This window comes from Alligator mississippiensis, chromosome 5 (assembly GCF_030867095.1).
Source record: "Alligator mississippiensis isolate rAllMis1 chromosome 5, rAllMis1, whole genome shotgun sequence".
In the NCBI taxonomy this organism is placed as follows: Eukaryota; Metazoa; Chordata; order Crocodylia; family Alligatoridae; genus Alligator; species Alligator mississippiensis.
The window spans coordinates 38,056,877-38,075,849 of NC_081828.1; the positions used below are offsets into that span (position 1 = coordinate 38,056,877).

General features: G+C 44.4%; 1 protein-coding gene across 2 annotated transcripts in view; it reads right to left on the reverse strand.

The window, feature by feature from the left end:
* The window catches only part of CDC14A (cell division cycle 14A), a 133,047-nt gene that overhangs the window by 4,398 nt on the left and 109,676 nt on the right, over window positions 1–18,973 (reverse strand). Inside the window, exons 12-15 of one of the 2 annotated variants that reach the window (XM_006273727.4) lie at window positions 16,248–16,363; window positions 14,830–14,877; window positions 10,494–10,622; window positions 9,577–9,904 (exon numbers count right to left, since the gene is read on the reverse strand). In XM_006273727.4, coding sequence (XP_006273789.3) covers window positions 9,577–9,904; window positions 10,494–10,622; window positions 14,830–14,877; window positions 16,248–16,363 — 621 coding nt within the window. The remainder of the gene's footprint in view (window positions 1–9,576; window positions 9,905–10,493; window positions 10,623–14,829; window positions 14,878–16,247; window positions 16,364–18,973) is intronic. The other variant, XM_014599770.3, reaches the window with a different exon arrangement.

Here is an 18,973-nt window from a genome sequence, read left to right on the forward strand (position 1 = left end):
TTGGTTTAGTCTACACAAGACATTTACTGCATAATAAACTAATTAGCTGCACAGTAAATGTCTCAGTTGTCTATACACCTGCCCCTTTTAGGCTGAAGTAAACGAATTTACTCTGCAACAGCGCATGTGTAGATGCTGTTCCAGCTGGCTGGGGCACAAGGGTGCCCACCAGCTAGCTTTCTGCTGACACATCCTTGTGCCCCAGCCAGTCCTTCTGCAGCACATTGACATGGGGAAGACAACCCTGGGTTGGCAGGCTGACCCCCTAGGTCCCCTGCCAGCTGGGGGTGCTCCAGCCTGGCTCAACATGTGCTCCCAGAAGCAAGTGCAAACAGCAGTAAACAGTTTATTGCTCCAGAGTTTACTGCTCCCAGGCGCATGTTCAAATGGCACACCCAGGAGCAATAAACTCCAGAGCAATAAATTCCAGTTTATTGCTTCGCATTAATTGCACATGTAGACCCACCCACAGAGAGGTAGTTACTCTGTTTTTTCGGATGCTAGGTGCTGTTTTCCACACCTGCCACATGTTTACTCCAGAGCAATAAATAAGCATCTTCTTCCAACTGTTCTAAATCCCTTTCAGAGTAGAGTGAAAAACTAAACTGAATTTAAGAAAAGGGGGTCATTTCCTTTCACATACCATATCATATGGCCATTATACTGAGGTGATACCTTTTATTGAACCAAAATGCATGGTTGGGATAGACATAGGCAAGCTTTTGAGTATCACAGTACTAGCCCTCAGGCCTCTGATAGAAGTTATCACACACAAGAACTCTTGCACTATATTTGACACACACTTTAGGTTTTTTGAGTATTAAACCTCACTGTCCTGATTCTGAAGGAGTTTCCTAACCAATAGCTTTGGACCAATGGTGTAATGGTTTTTAGGGGTACACCGATAAAGATTCTTTGGGCTAAAACTGGTGGCTGATTATTGACCAGCCATATTGGCAGATACCAATCTAATTGCCGATATGCAGTCTGGCAACTTGGAGAACAGCGTCCGGCTGGTGAGTCTATTGTGCGGAAGGGGCGTAGTGCGGGGAAGGGGCATGGGGAGTGGGGGTAGATTAAGGCCCCTGTGGTGAGGGAGGGAGTGGGGCTGAGCCTGAGGCTGGGCCAAGTGCTGCACAGCTGGGGTGGGGCGATGTGCAGGATGGAGCCACAGGTAGCTGATCCGGGGAGTGCTGGGAAGTGGGGGTTGGCTCCCACCACTACACGCACCCCTAGGAGAGGTGTGGGGGGCATGTGTCCCCCAGATCTGTGCACAGGGCAGGATGCCACTGAGGGCTCAGTGCCAGTGGCAGCGCCAGCCTCCGCATTGCAAGGGGCTGGGCCAGGGCTGCACTCACACCAGGCAGGGCGGGCAGCAGCAGTGCTGGGAGGGGAGATTCGGGGGGAAGCTACAACCATCCCAAAATTCATCAGCCAAAAAAAGCTGCCTGCCAATAATATCAATTTTCCTTTTATCAGTGCCAACACAATATGGACCAATGTATCAGTGCACCTCTAATGGTTTTGTTTACTTCAATTTATTTATATTTTTATTTCTATTTATGTGAACATCTATTTTGTGACTGTGGTTATAGATGCAGCATTTGGTTTGCATTTCCTTTTCCTACTTCAAGGGTAGGAAAAAAGGCTTTCAAGGAGGCATGGGTCAGGTTACTTGACCCCTTCCCACTGCCAGCCTCCCCACCACTGCTCTCCCCACTGTAGCAGTAGGGAGGAAAAGGTGGAGGGGAACAAATTTCAAATGACCACCCAATATTTAGATTCTGTACATGGAAAATTTATAAATTTGTTGTAATTTTCCATGTACAGAATTTAATTGGGGGGGGGGGTGTCATTTTAAATTCAGGTTTGTCTTGGATTTGGGTAAATAAGGTATATGCAGGAAATGTAAAGGAAATCCATCTTCACGGATTTGAGTGCAGGAATGAGGTCCTCTTAGAAAATTTAAAAGCTGACCACCTTACATTACTTAGTACCCTGTAATGAGAGTGTTGGTTTCAATACAGAATTAAAAAAAAAAAAAAAAAAAAAAAAATCAAGATGTGCTTTCTCTGGCTTGTGTATGATATTGCAACATATAACAAATGGAAAAACAAGAAATAGCAATAACAAAATTATGAAATGCAGACAATCGATAGAGCAATTTAAGACATAAGGAAAAGATTCATGACTAAGGAAAAAAGGAGGCTTTTAAGCACTTTAGGAACAAAAGAAATTCTAGTAATGACATACATCCATACCTAGATGAAAAATTTAAAGGTGTTAATTATGATACAGAAAAGACAAAAGTGATACATGTAGTGTACAGACAAAGGAGTGAAGAGTTTGAGTAGGGAGGCGATTTACCTAAACATGTAACATTTTTGAGCAATACGAGAATACTGTACTGAGTTCTAAAGTCCACATTTAAAAAAAGGATGTTGAAAAAAAATTGAGGAGGTCCAGAAAGAACCACAAAAATAAACGGAAGGCCAGAAGAAATACCATACACTGAGAGATGGAGCTCAGTTTGACTTATCAAAAGAAGATGGAGAGAAAACCTATAAGTACCTTCATGGGGACAAAATACCAGGTATTAAAAGATTAATCAAATGAAGAAAGGTAAAACAATACAAAACCTATGATTGGAAAGTGAAGCTGGACAAATTCAAATTAGGAATAACGTACAAACAGTTAACAGTGAGGACAATTAATTACTGGGACAAACTATCAAAGCAAATGAAGGATTCTCAATCTCTTGAATCTCTTTAACCAAATGCAAATTATGCTTCAGTCAAACAAGTTCCTGGGCTCAATACATAGGTAACAGGTACATGCAGGTAATCAAATTATATGGTCCCTTTGGTTTTGAACTCTATGAATTACAACAGTATAGATTCTGCAACTGGAACTCAGGTAATTCAGGTGATTATGCATAAACTAGGAGAAAATTCAGTACACTCTGTGATGTCTGCGAGGCAGAAACCCATGCACTAAGAAAATTATTCTAATCTGTAAATCAACCACATGTGACTATGAGAAAGCATAAGAACAGATCTTTTGTGTAGGTAGGTGACATTTTATCAAATCACCTTTTTTAACACTATAACCACACTAAGCTATCAGACCATCATACTCGAATCAAACAGATTTAAAATTCATAGTTATTGATGTTTTGTTAAAATCCAGAAGCCGTATGAGTCTTCCTAATTTGCTTTCCTTCATTGCTTCCCAATTTGCAAGTAGAGTTTTTCATATTGTAAGTAGCTAAACCTTACGTGGAAGATCAAGCACACACCATATTTGGTTGTTTACAGCTTTTGTTCCTAACCAATGAATGAGATTCAGAAAATGAATTACAGGAAGAATACACCATTGTAGATGCAAGGAAACTACTCAGTAATTTCAGTCAGAGCTGTCCAACTGGCAGCCCATGGGGTTATATGGCAGCTAGGCTCCAGCCATGCCACCATCCCTTCCCCCACCCCCGCCCCCAATCACTTGGCTGCAGCAGCAACTCAGGGCTCCCCTACTTCCTATCACTTCCAATGCATGCCCCTGCTCCAGGGGCAGGGCAGGGTGGCACAGCTTGCAGTACTGGGGGAACTGGTATCCTGGAGTGCCCATTCAGCACAGTGCAGAAGGGGAATCAGGGTGGCTGCCAATGTTCGGTGCTCTGGGAGCGGTGCCTGCCCACCTGCATGCAAGCACAGTGCAGCTGGGGGGGAGGAGGGAAGGGAGAGGAGCTACCAGCAGACGTGGCATGCTCCTTGGGAGGCTGTGGCCTCCACTGGAGCAGCCCCCATGGTGGGCAGCCCTTGCTGGTGCAGACTGAGAGGCAAGCACATAGAAAATGGCCAGCTCTGACTTAAGGTTTCCGATGCAAAAAAAACATGTAAGTGGCATTTAAAGATTGGAAAACTAAGGCCACGTCTTTCCTACCTTTCGGCTGAGCCTAGGACTACTAATAAAAAACAAGCCCTGCCTGCTTTCTCCACCTCCATGTGCACCCAAACCCAGCAATTAGATGTAAGAGGACTTGACAGGTCCTGAGCATACACCCTTCTCTCTCACAACCGATGTTAACTGATTGGCTAATCCCACCCCTAGCATGCCTAAACCCTCTAAACACTTCTCCTTTCTCAGTTTTAGTGATCCGTATCTGTGTTTTCCTTCTGAGGGAACCATGTCCTCCTGTTAAACCCATTCTTTGGCAGTAACACTTCTAAACTTGCACTAACAACAGTACTATGATTAATCAGAGCGAGCCAAGAAATTGAATTATGGCTGACACTCCCGTATGGTGTTTCCACATGGTAAACAGAATTTCAGGGGAACAGTATTTAGGATACAGCATATTTGTCCTTAACCTATGATAAAATCTAAAATTTAATAAATGATGTATGTATTAAGGTATTTATTGATGGAACAAGCCAACCAGCCTTCCAATTGTGTTTGTGGCAGAGTTGCTATGTAATGCTACATTGTGTAATGCTACAGAGAAGTTGTACCTTTCTAAAGGAATTGTTAATTGTAGCTTTTATAAATGTCACATTTTTACTATAGTTTTAAGATCTAGATCTTTTGAGGATTCCTGGTGGGAGTTCCTTTCAACAGATTCATTGTTTTTCTAGTGGTTTATTTGGCTGTATTTGGCTTTACAGTTCTTGAAGTTTTATTCATTGTATTGTGAACATCCTCACAAGAGAATTTCAAAATTGAAAATAAAGTAACAAAAAAGCCACTGAATCATACATTTTGGAGTTTTATAAAACCTAATATCCACAGGACTCTGTGTGCATGTCTATGTGTATATCTGTGTACACATATGCCCAAAGTAAATATTATAAAGAAAAAATACAGTAAATGTAGCCAAATAATAGGCTCAATAACCCACCTTGTATACAAAACCACTGTTACCTTCTTATCAAACACAAGTGGAAAGGAAACAACACTAAGCCTCACTGAAGAAGAAACATCAGAAGACTACTCTAGCTAACATCCAGGAAAGAATAGCTCAGAGCAGCATACTAATGATAGAAAAGGCCTTTATAATGTTTCTTTTCAGGACTACGTTGTGGGATAGTCAGCCACTCCAACCCCAACTGCAGGCTGTCTTTTGGATGGACCCATATTTGAAATTTAAACACCAGCACATTTATTAACTGGTGAATGTGTTTGTCACAGAACTAAGAACCATCATCTTTTACAACCAGAGTTCCTGCAATGGTCAGTGTGGTCATGCTCTGTGGAAATTCAATCTGTGCACAGTTTTCACAGGAAACCCCAAACTAAGTGCATTTTACTAGCTAGCATAGCTTAGAAGTTTCAAAGACATGGACCACTGCAGTGCAGTATGTCCAAAAAAACGGCTGCAATTGCAAAATGGTTTGGCAATTAAAAAAAAGAGCAAAATTAAAAAAGAAATGTTGACCACTAGTGAAAACTAACTTTCTATATTCAAAACCCCCCAAAATGACACCAAATTTGCTAATCATATCAACCTGCCTAGCAGCATGCTTTGTAAATTGACCAGGTTATCACCAAAATAAACAAAACCCTTCTAATATTTTCCCATTCCACCTGCAATAATTCAGTCTTATCTGTGTTGAGTTTTAAACAGTGATTTTGCATCTTTGATACAATGGGATTTCATTAATATGTTGAAGACCCTTGGGAATGTTAAGTAATGCTCCAAAGAAGCAAGTGAAAACTAACAGTAATCACTACTTTCATTTTTTTCCCCAAATGGGAACATGTATTCATTATATTTGCTTGTATAATTTACTTAAAAGTTAATAATGGACAAAACTTAATGGACTGCAGCCCATAGTTAAACTGTTAAAAAAAATTCACAAGTACTTCAGGCAAAAGTCTGGGTAGCAGTACTTTACACTTTACCTTAAGCTCTTAGAAGTCAACATGAAAACAAGAGTGTTGTGGGCTCTCTATTGAACACGCCAGCATTCCAGTTGTAAGACTTCTAAATCTTACAACTGTTGATGAGAATGCCAAAGTTGACCTTAACAACAACTGCGTATACAGAGAGATGCTGGTTAGAACCTAAGCTGTATAAGGCTATGAAATTCAATATTAACACTTTGAAAAAAAGCAAGAAATAAATAGAGAGTATTCATATATACCCATTTGTCTTCCCAGAAAAAGAAGTTTAAGAGTGGGCAATAACTAGATAGTTTTGTTAGGAAAAGATTTCATTTTGAAAAATTTGAAAATAATTTCACCCTTTTCATTGATGAGAAAGCACTGATAATTTAACTTTTCAAACCGCATGTTCTTTCACTGGTGGGTTTTCAGAAATGCACAAAAATGAACCTTCAGGAAATGGGTTTGAGCTTCTAAAGAACTACCTACAATTCTTGGTCATAGCATACAATGTTAATCTAAAATAAATGATGCATTGATGCCTCAAGGTTTTCTGCAGTTGAAAGTGTGTGTCAAAGAAAAAACAAATATTCATGGCAGCCAAATGACAGAAACTGTCACTGTTAACTGTTCTGGTAAAACAATGAATGGAGTCAATGAAATTTTCTGTCCTTCAAGCTCTGATTCTCAACCTGCCCTCCTATCTTCTCTTACCTTCCAATGTCATGCTAGATTTATTTTTTAATATATTCTAGTTGAAATATACTGCTATTACTTTTCTTAAGGCCTTGCTTCTTTAAGGAAGCTCACATGATAATTGAAAAGCAGCAAGAATGATTATAGAATCACTAAAAATAATAAACATTTTTGATTTAGAAAGATGTTAACAAGTTATGAAGAGATGCAACCTTAAGACAAGCAGTAATTTCTACAGAAGTTGACACTTAAACATGAGATTAATGTATAATTGAAAACTACTGAAACCATGCTTTTTGTATTTTGAACATCACATACTGGCAAGATTCTGGGAAATTTTCATACTTATTTTTACCTCTTGGTGCAAACAATATTTAATATAACTAAAAAATGAGAAAAAGTCTCTATTTTCAGTTTCTTTACTTTGTACTTGTACCAAGAATTTCTGTATAGCCAGTTTCACTATTATATAATTTTGTCAGTGTACCTTTATTCCGGTGGCTCTCAACCTTTTTAGACTCAATACATGCCGCCAACTCTTAGTTTTGACTCTTTTTTGATTACAGAAAAATAAAAGAGTGATTCTTCTGTTGCAAAGAACTCAGACCACAACAGAGCAGAATATTTTTAACACGATGAATTTCTATTTGAAAACTCTGGGTTTTATCTTGTGAATCATGTTGGTATACCTAACAGTGCTAACATTACATGGCACCCCCAGGCACCCTTGAAATAATTGCAAGGTACTGCTTGGTGTTGAATCACCTTGGTTAAGAATCACTGTTCTATGTAGATTTTTCACACAGCAAATAAAAATAGATTTAAAAATACAAAAAAAACAGGATTGTAAAATCATGGAAATTAAAACAGTGACTTTGAGGCACACTGTCCAAATTCTCCTTAACTCCTTTTTCTGAAAATGACTGTATTGTCTGTTATTGGTGCTCCTCTAAAAATGGTGTTAGCTCATTAAGAATGATACTTATTTTCAACTTAGTGAACACAAAGATTCTCTAAAAAAAGAATGCATACAGACACCTATTAGCACTTGTCACAGCAGGGTCCTGCAGGAGGGCCGTGATCTCCTTGAGGCCCCCTCTCCGTGTCAAGTCGGCCCAAGGGCAACCTCCACTCTCGCCCGCCACGTCTTTGCTCTTAAGTTAAGTTGGGAGGCTGCCTTATACCCTCTTGGACACGTAGACTCCTGGCCCCCCACCCCTCGTGGATCTTGTCCAGACTCCTGGACCCCTCGTGGATCTTGTCCAGCACAAATGGGTGCTTCGGGGCACCCTAGCCTTATGGGCTATGCGTGGCTCCAACCTCCCCTGATACCACGCCCCAAGCCTCGCAGATGGGATAGACGTTGGTTTGTCTTTCTCTGTACACTGATGCCCCCTCCTGGGGCTCTCCTTGCCCACTCCAGGCTTTCGCTGCGCCGTCACCCTCTCTCGGGGCCTTCTCTGCACTGTTGCCCCCTGTCTGGGCCTTTTCAATAGTGCCCCCTTCTGGGGCCTGCTATGACCTTACTGGGGCTTCTCGATAATGCCCCCCCTTTCTGGGGCTCTCTCTGCACCCCCACTCGGGCTTCTAAAATGCCGCTCCCTTCCTTGGGGCTTTCCACGCCCACACCTGGGCTTCTAAAGTATTGCCCCCTTTCTGGGGCTCGTCACGCCCACACTGGGCTTCTCCATGCTGTCACCCTCTCTCGGGGTCTTCTCAATAGTGCCCCCTCTCTGGGGTTCGTCGTACCCACACTTGGGCTTCTAAAATATTGCCCCCTTCCTGGGGCCGTCACGCCCGCATTGGGACCTCTCAATTGTTGCCCTGCTCTGGGGGCTTGCTACGCCTACACGGGGCTTCTTAAAAAAGGCTGCCCCTTCCTGGGGCTCGTTATGCCCAACTTGGGCTTCTCAAAGTTGCCCCTCTCTAGGGCTTGCTACGCCCGCACTGGGGCTTCTCCAAAGTGCCCCTCTCTAGGGCTCTTCAACGCCCGCACTCGGGCTTCTTAAAAAGGCTGCCCCTTCCTGGGGCTTGTTGTGCCCAACTTGGGCTTCTCGAACACCCCCTCCTGGGGCTGGGGTCTAAGCACCCCGTAAGCTATGCCCTCACTGGTGCCAGGGTCCACCCGCCGCTGTGGGTTCCCCCTGAGTACGCTGCGCCCACTCTGGCACTAGGGCCTCCACACCACTGTGGATCCCTACGAGTATGCTGCGCCCACTCGGGCGCTGGGGTCCTCACCCTCTGTTGTGAGTCCCCAATGAGGCCTCCAACCCCTATAGCCTCACCCAAACCACCAGTCTAATAAATAACAACGCCAAAGCAAAACCACAAGCCCCTAGGCTGTAACACAAATTGAAGCCGCCTGGCTATAACTTAACTCCACGGCTCAAGCCTCCCGAGCTGCCTTCTGTAACTCTGCTCAAGCAGTACTCGCGGCTCTCACTGCTTTGTGTCATGGCTGAGAGAGCTCCTGCCTCTCTAGCCGCTGGCAGGGAACTGCCAGCCTAGCTTCAGCCCTGGGCTTTATAAGGGCCAGGCCCTGCCAACCACTAGGCTCCTATGCCTGCCAGAGCTTTTCCTCTGGCAGTTTTCCTCTCAAGGACAGCAATCCTAGTCTAATCAGTCTAAAATATTATATTGTAAGTTTTATTATATGATTATAATTTGAATTGGAAGAAAGGTTGTAAAGGTCTGTAAGCTGTATGAAAGGTATTAAAATTAAGTTTTTTTTCCCTACATGATCTTCTTTCACGAGACCTTTCTATAAACCAAATTCTCTGAAGAGGCAGAAAATAAACAGGTGAAACAATATTTACTAAAAAGGAAGGAGTAAAGAGACAAAGGTGCTATAGGCTTGAAGAACTATTCAAAGATAAGAAGGGATCAGATTGTTGCTCTGGATTGTTAAAAGTTTTGCTGTGATAGCTTTGAATGAAGAAGGAAGATAGAAAAGCTTCTGTCAGGTCGCTGAGAGGGCAAGCTTGACTGTGAACTTACAGGAATTGAACGACTCAGGTATCGTGCTGGAGAAGCTGTAAGCCCCGTAAAGGAGGGTTGGTAGATGTTGTACTCATCTGTCACGGTGCTGGGAGAAGTGGGATGGCTGTTGAGGTTGGTGCCACTATTGCTGCTTCTGTTGTACAGGTTGTTGTTCAGCTCATGGTAATTTCTGGCAGGCAGCTGCAAGCTGCCAGTCAAATGATTGGAGATATGGTTTACAGGAAAACCTGTCCTAGAAGATGATGAAGTCATTTTGATCTCTTTATCATCTGAAGCAGCACACAGGTTCCCTAGAGAACTGGCTAGTCTGGAGTTTATGGAAACGCTGAATGGAAAACACATGTGGGAAGAAAATACACAGAATGTATATATATGTGAAGATTTCACACACAAGACATTTAAAGACATTAGGGGAAAATGACAAAGGACTGTTATGATGTATGTAAGCAATGACGGCACACAGATTCATTTTCTCTCCCTAACAACATAAATCAATTCTATGCACCAAAAAGACAAGATATATTACCTAAAAAGTTGTGTAATAAACATCCTGTGTAAGAAAGTATAGTGTCTTTAGTACCCTAGAGCACTTTGACTAACATAAAAATGTGTCTTGTTTTATCCAAAATTATCCCAAGTTCCATTTAACAGTGTCATAGGAATAGCTAAATTTCCCCTTAATGGCAACAAATCAAGGGGTCAGAAGGGCATACTGTTTACAACTTAACATTTTTGAGCTGAACAGAACCTAATAAAATATGAAAGCATAGGGACTGTTCCTACAATTGTATACATAAGCTCAGACATAAGTGACAGCTGAATGAAATGCATATTAGGTTTCAAAATGTATCAGGTGACTTTAAGAGAAGGCAACGGCCCTCCCTTACATGTCATGTCAGGACAAGGAAACTTACCTTTTTAAATTAGAACCTGAGGATGTTGGGCTTCTATTTATTCTCTTTGCAGAGGGTGAAATTGCTGCTGTCACTCTGGAGGACTTCAAAGGAGACATGGATCCTTCTGTACCACCTGAAGTATTCAATCTAAAAAAGTAAAAAATTTTAATGAAAAGTAAGGACATAACACCCAGGTCTAAACTTCAGAAACAGTAAGCTGGTTTTAAACACCTGATCCAGAACTTTCAGAACTGGGTGCTAAATATTCAGGCATCCTTCCAAGGGGAAAAAAATCATACAGATTTACGGTAGTAGCCCATCCATTTTGAATTGAACACCTATAGCTGATCAAGCATTTTTGTTCTTAAATTCTGCTATGTATTCAGGACACAGATCGTAGTTGTTGCTGCATGTACTCATCTCTGAATGACAAGATATTAATCTAACAGCAGGGGTAAAGTCTTTTCTAGGAGTGGAGCATTAGGGACACATCCAAAAAAGAATGTAGGCAGAATGTAAGCACCTAATACCAAGAAAGCATTCCACAAAAATTCCATTTAACTGCTTAAGCAGATAAAAGTCCAGACAACTATGCATTCATTAATAAGTCACTAAGATGCCTAGAGTTCTGCTACTGTACATTACGCTGCTATTGATACCATTATGTCCAAGTTGAGCATTTATGTCCTTCTCTTGTGCTAAGTGTTTTTGTGATTCACAAATTAAATTAAATCTCCCCATTCCTAAGCCCCTTCAAGAACCTGATATCAACAGGCATGATCTGGCCATGCCTGCTACTGACTAACCACCTTCAGTTCAGCACTTACAGCATTTTCACTCAAAAACACAGATGGATGTGATACACGTGGTGGACACCCTTCACCTACATTTTCTACTTCCCAGGAGATGGGGCTAACACCACCAGCTTTCTTGGGGAATTAAAGTAGTCTCTGTTCTCAAAAATCTCCAACTAAAAACATGGCAGTTTTGGTGATGGGTAGGAGCTGCTTTAAAATCAGGCCAAGGGATCTCCAAGAGAAATAAATAAAAGAAAGAGGAAATGGAAATCCCAGAGGTTAGTCCTCTCCCTATGACTCTCAAAATCACAAATGCAATAATTGTAAACAATACTTCAGTTTTCTTAGATAGTATTAAAAGTAATACTTAATATCACCAGAATATCTAGAATAGGCACTCTGGAAATAACTACAGGCTGGAGATAATGATTAGAATTTATCATTTTTAAGTACTATTATTGCCATTGTGGTCTTCATATTAAATGCCATTTTCCTTGCTAAATGTATTATTTGAAGGGACAATACAAAGGATTTACAAATGATCCAAAACATAACTGAAATATATTTCATAGCTTTCTTCTAGTCTTTAGCAAATCCTTATCAATTTCATAAAGTTACTATACTTTTTACCACAACTGGCAGTCTTTGGCCAGGTACAGAGACATTCCATTTGTGCCAGGAGAAAAGCCTTTCTCCAGCACAGACTGAGCTGTACAGATATTCAAGAGATGTCTTGTAGAAGAGAAGCTGCTCTTCCACAAGAAGTTAGATTGGGTATCTATGAGGAAGATTTTTCTCCTCTGAATCTAAATTGAAAGCCTGTACACTTCTCTTGGATGAGGAGGACACCCAATATTCCACAGTCCTCTTCTTTCCCTCCCTCTTTCCCTCCAAGGGAGAGGGAGGAAGAGCACTGACTCAGCTGCCCAGGAGCTAGCCATCAGGGAGCCCTGTGGGGACCCTGCCCTGAAAATGTACCCTCCCACACACACCAATCAGCTAATTGGCAGGTGAGGTGGGAAATTCTCCTGCAGAGGAACCCTCCCAGATCAGGTCTCTACCCTTCTCCAGCCCTGGACTGGGTTCCTGTTGCGGCAAAATGTCTCTGCCTTGTTCCACACTACTCTGGGCTAGGCTGGCCTGGAGCAGTGCAGGGCAAGGCAGGCTGCCTTGCTGCTATGGCAAAATGCCTCCACCTCCCCAGGGTTAGCTCAGAGCAGTGTGGGGAGGGCAGGCTGCCATGCCCCAGTAGAGCCTTGTTATGGTGTTGGTGCACTACTCCCTCTCCCCACACACCTCCGGGTCAACCTGGAGCAGTGCAATGAGTGGAAATTGTGGCCGAGCTCCTGGAACTCTCGCCCGGCCTGACCGCCTTCTCCGGCCCTTTTCCGGTTTTCCTACCAGGAGGGTTCCCACCGCAGGAGAATAGTTCCCTTCCCCTTCCCCCAATTCTGCAGCTAGTAAAGTGAGCAAAACGCTAGCTTGCATTCATAGATGCCTCTCAGGCAAATCCCAGGATGTCATCCTCCTGTTGTACTCGGCCTTGGTGAGGCCATAGCTGGAATACTGCATCCAGTTTTGGACTCCACAATTCAAAAAGTATGTGGAGAAGCTTGAGAGAGTCCAGAGGAGAGCTATGCACATGATAAGAGGTCAGGAAAACAGACCTTATGATGAGAGGCTGAGAGCCATGGGACTCTTTAGCCTGGAAAAGCGCAGGCTCAGGGGTGATCTGGTGGCCACCTATAAGTTTATCAGGGGTGCTCACCAGGATCTGAGGGAAGATCTGTTCTCCAGAGCACCCCAAGGGATGACAAGGTCGAACAGTCACAAACTCCTCCATGACTGTTTCAGACTAGACATAAGGAAGAACTTCTTTACTGTCCGAGCCCCCAAGGTTTACAATAGACTGCCGCTGGAGGTGGTTCAAACACCTACTTTGAACACCTTCAAGAGACATTTGGATGTTTATCTTGCTGGGATCCTATGATCCCTGCTGACTTCCTGCCCCTAGGGCAGGGGGCTGGACTCGATGATCTTCTGAGGTCCCTTCCAGCCCTGATGTCTACAAATCTATGAATCTACGAATCCTGCCAATTAGATGATTGGCAGAAATTGGGTGGGGGAACATTCTCCCAGGGCTGAAATTCTCTCAAGGCTGTCTGTGGCAGTTGATCTTTGCAGCACCACCTGACAGGATGTTAATTAATGGGCTCCCCTAAAGGGCAGAAGTAATCTAGGGTGCAGCTCTCTAGCACCCCTGGCTAGAGAGCCCACCTATGTATGTTCCAGCTCCCAGGCTATTTTTTACTGCTAAGAACTTCTTACTGGAAGAAATGAACATCTGTAAATGGCCTTTTTTGAGAAGGACTCCCAAGCAGACTGCACGAGGTAACTTAAATTCACTGGCACAACTGTTGGAAAGTTTACCACATACATACTAGGGCTGTGCGAAATGGCTATGTTTCGTTTCAGTTTTGGCCATTTCAGAGGACAGTGATTTGTTTCACTGTTTTGGATCACTGTTCCGTTTCTATTCGGCCAAATCTGTTTCAGAGTTTCAACACTGCTTTGGAGATTTGGATCAGCCGGGGAGAGGCAGGCACAGCTGGGTGGCTGCAGGTTCTCCCGCGGCTCCTCCAGCTGTGCCTGCCTCTGCCCTGGTTGGGGGAGCCACAGAAGAAACCCGCGTGACTGCCCTGCCCATCCCCATCCCCCGCCTGGCCCCAACCTCCTGGCACTTTAAAAGGAGGGCTGCAGAGCTGTGCTAGACTCTTCCTGGGGGATGTGGGCCCCCGGATTTGCGCAAAGGATGACAGCAGGCTGCCATCCCTTCCCCAGAGCATTGAGATCGGAAGGGACCTCAGGGACAGATTGCAGACATTGGCCAACTATGGATGTCAATATCAGAGCAGTCGTTTCCCCCCTCCGTCTTCTTAGTTTCTGATTCCCCGCAAGCCCACCTCCAAAACATCTGAAATGGTTCCAAAACGTTTCAGATCGTTTTGTTTAGTTTCAGAGATGTTTTGGAGCCTTCCGCTTCGCTTCGGATTCAGTGTTTTGGGTGCCAAAACGGGCCAAAACACCTCCGAAATGAAATGGCTGGCGAAATTTCGCATAGCCCTAATGCATACCTACATTACCCTTCATGATAGCTAGTATGCACAGTATATACAGAACAAAGTTTACAAAGTTCAACAAAACCCAACTGATGTAATTTTTTTCTGTTTCTACAAAAGGCAAACAATAGTTATGAATTAATTGTACATAACAGCACTGTTATAATTAGAAAATATGACTGGAAAAAAATCACACTAACTTATAATCATGACTTAGGAGTCTCCAAAATACAGCTGTAATTTCTCTGTTAATTAATCAATTCTATATGTATCTTTCTTGAATGGCTGTTGAAAACAGGCTCCCCTAGTTATTAGCTCAAAGTCTGACAAAATGTTATGACAACATTTGATATGATGAGTAAAAACAAACCACTACAAGACTAGAATAGCAGACATTTTAAAAATCTAATAAAAACACGAGTTTAGCTAACTAAATACCTGAAAGGCTGTGATATTGATCTGGTGTGTAACTTCATATCTTCCAACCTAGAGAAATCAAAACAGTTGTTCACACAGAAATCAAATCATGAGAAAATGACTGCATTTTTTTGTATAAGTATTTAAACAAATTACAGTGACACAGTGTTACTATGCAAGAGCCATTTACGTCTCCACTAGTAGAGGGAGCTTGAAAGCTAGCATGTGAGTGTTGGTGGGATGTTCTTTTCTGTGGAAAATTAACTGGGGAGAAGATAAGTTAAATATGAGTATTATGTTTGATTCTGGGCACATATACATGTCGCCCTATGGCAACATAGCAACCTGCTATATCACCATACAGTACGCTACAGCGACATAGTGGTTGGGTGGGTCTACACATGATCACCAGCTATGTCACCATAGCACTGCACTCCCCTGGTATATTGAGCTGCTACGGCAAGGTAGCGGTAAAATCTACCTGTGTCCCGTGCGCATGGCGCAGTAACTGCCCATACTACACCATGCTTTAGTACTTCCAAAAGGAAGTACTAAAGCACAGAGTTGTAGCAATGTCACTGTACAGTGATGTGTAGACACGCCCTCTGAGTGCTGTAAGTGCTATTCATGTCTTCAGTTTGTCAATAGCATTTTAACTGGAACTATATATCATGGTTATATGAGTTATACCTCACAAGATTTTGCTTTGGAAGGTATTTATGGTTATCTAGCAATATTAACTTATTTTGTATTTTTTGTATCTTTTGTATTCCAAAAGAAATGCAAAGCATGGACAAGGACTCGAACATGAAGCAAACATTCTAGTTACGTGCAGTTACCACACAATATAAATCATGCAGTGTTGCATTGCTTTTTAATACAAATGTTACATTTCAACTTCCATTTTCTTGAGCCATTTTCCTTGAAAGATATCACTTATTTTTACTTTCAAGATAGATGAAGCTTATTCTGGGAAACTGATAAAGAATTTCAAATGGGAATCAAATACATATCTTGTTGAAATATGACCTTTTAAAAGCTGAATAAATGCATTTTTTAAATACAAAGCTAAACTTTTAGGTATGAGATCCATTATTCAAATTCCCCTTTAGCCCCTGGTGCCACAGGATTATTTTTGTGACAAATAGGAAAGAAGTCATAAAAAACCCAACTGAATATAATGTGGACAGCTATATTCCTTCTGTGTTAGCACAACTAACAATGTTCCATATGTAGTAAAAACCTTTTTATTGCTGCAACTGCAGAAAGAGTGATTAATTTACAAAGCAACTTTTAATTATTCTTATTTAATAATACTACCCTCTCAAGAGGCTCCCCAGCTGCGTATCCCTCATAGCCTTCAGGACTCTCATTCCATTAACTATTCACAGATCAGGTAGGGGTTATTTGTAGAGATGGAATTTAGGTTTACAAATTACCTAAGAGCCCCAGTTGTGGCAGAACGTGGCTGTCTCCGACTTTTTAAGGCACGGAGTTTGTCTCCCTGTGTCATACCATTCTTGGACTCCAAATCTGCTTTGTCTTCAAATTCATTCTAGGAAACATGAGGAAAGATGCAGTCTTACAAAATCCTTAAAACAGTAAACTTGATTCAGGGCATGAGGGACAAGATATTGCTATACAAACTAACCACAACTTAAGAGTCTGACAGTTATTTCTGTAATAGCCTTTTTAATTGCTATGGATCTCAGAGACCTTTATTCAGGCCTCTACCAAGATAATAAAAGAGTCTCATTACTATACACATCTGCTTAAAATCAGGCAGTAGAGCCTTTAGATAAAAATCACATAAAAGAAAAGGGCAAGTTTGCTGGTAAATTATTGTATCCTACATTAGGAAACAAAAAAATATTAACTCCTCTTGTGCAATGTGTGGGAGAAGTAAACAAAAGCTTTTAAAAGAGTTCTTAAGAACAACAGGGCAGAAATATGAAAGAATAATATTTTAAATTTAAGGAATATATTCAAATGTTTATCAATATTAGAAAACCTTCAAAACTCCACATTCTTTAGAAAAGAATATTAAGTGTATTTGTCCCAGGGACAACGGGACTAGAGGCAGTCCCCGGCCCAGGGCCGGGGGGAACACTTACATATGCTCCGCAGGAGAGGGGAGCAGCGGCGGCGTGCAGGCTGGGGAACCACCCGCGCGGCTTGTTAGCCGCGCTTTCATACGGCTGAGGCGGAGCGACGTCAGCGAGAGGCGCTGCTCCGCAGAAATAAAAGGCGGCCCCGAGGAGAGAAGGGGCACGCGGTGGGAGGACGCGGAGCCCGGGAGGAAGCCCGGGAGTGGAACCGGGCCCCCGCAAGGGGCTTTGACCGTGGGCCGAACAGGCTGCAGCCGTGCCGGGAGCAATGGAGGCGGGGAGAGCCGCGCCGCCGGAGAAGAGCGGCGAAACTGACGCGGGAGCCGGCAGAAGCCCCGAGGAGGAGCCTAGAGAGAGGGCCAGCTGGATTCACCGGTGAGGTAACGAGGGATGAGCTGGCAGAGGCTCCGGGGAGCCGGCGGGAGACTCCGGTGAAGGAACCGGATTGGAGCCAGCGGGAGCTCCGGTGAAGGAACCGGGTTGGAGCTGGCGGGAGCTCCGGTGAAGGAACCGGGATAGAGCCGGAGGGAACCCGGCGAGGGAACCAGGGAAGACCAGGCAGAGGTCCCGGCGGGGTGTCGGGGAAGAGAGCCGCAAAGGGTGGAGAGGGCCCTCGACGCTCAGTCTTCGCTCGGGGACGAGGGACGGAAGGTCCACGACCCAAGGTGGCGTTGGCCGGGGTGTAGGGGAGGTCAGAGCCCCGTGTGAGCCCGCCCAGGGGTGCTGCGGCGGAGGCCGCAGCAAGGGGTCACCCGTGCAGCAGGCCCAGCCGCGACCGCGGTCGGCGAGTTCCAGGGACTCCCCAGCGAGAGCAGGGCAGGCCCGGTCAGCCGCCCATGCAAGAGTTGCCCAGGAGCACCTCCTGGAACAGAGGCGGGCACAACGTGGTGGCAGCGGTGGGATCATGGAGAACCCCGACCTGGAGACTTACGCCGACATGCAGGCCCCGGCTATAGGCCCCGTTGATATGCTCGGGCAGAACTTGCAACTGCTGACCCAGATTCTAGGCTCACAGCAACAGATGTTGGACCAGCAACAAGAATGGCGCCAGCACAGCTTGGCATCCTTTAAGATGCCCAAGATGACCAAAGAGGATGACCCGGAGGCGTATACTGAGGCCTTTGAACGGCATGCCCTCGTGATAGGGTTGGATAAAAGATACTGGGCCAGCCAGCTGGGGGCCTTAGTAGTGGGCAAGGCCCAAGCCGCGTATCGGGCCCTGTCAAGGGAGGATGCCCTGGACTACGAGTCTGTGAAGGAGGCCATCTTGTATCGCTTAGAGATCAACCCCAAGCACTACCAGCGACGATTCCGAGCTAAGAAGGGCCACAAAATAAGACAGCCAAGAGTGTTATTACAACAGTTGCACGACTTGCTGGATAAGTGGGTGAGCCCAGCGGGACAGGACCGGGAGGCCCTCGCCGACCAGATCATCCTGGAACAGTTCTAGAATGACTTAGAGAAGCGGACGCAACGATGGGTCCGGCAGCACACCCCACGGAATTGTGAGGAAGCTCTGAGGTTGGCCGAAGCTTTCTCTGCCTCGGAGGCATATTACCTCAGGGAGAGAAGGAGCCAGGGACCCTCGGTGGCGGCCCCACGAGAACCGGAACGCAGACGTCCACCCGACCGAGGGATTCCCAGGGATATGGTGTGCTTCCGGTGTGGGCAGAAGGGCCATTTTTCCAGAGAGTGCCCGCGGCAGGCCACGGAACGATGGGCCCCGGATAACCGAACAAAAGCCCCAGCGGAGTGGTGGCGAGGCCAAAACCTCGGCGAGCCTATGGACTGCAGTTATGTGGTCGGCGGAGGGAACGCGGCTTGGAAGCGCCCTGTTGTCACGGCGTGGGTGGAAGGCCGCCCCGTGCAAGCTACCTTGGATTCGGGATGTGCCCAATCCCTCATCAGGGAGGATTTGATGCCACCGCACAGTCGGAGGACAGCGGCCCCCGTGAGAATTGCCTGCCTCCATGGGGATGAGAAGCAGACCGAGCGCCAATGGGTCTGCCTACAGGTAATGGAACATCAGGGAGAACTCCTGGTGGGCGCGGTGCCCC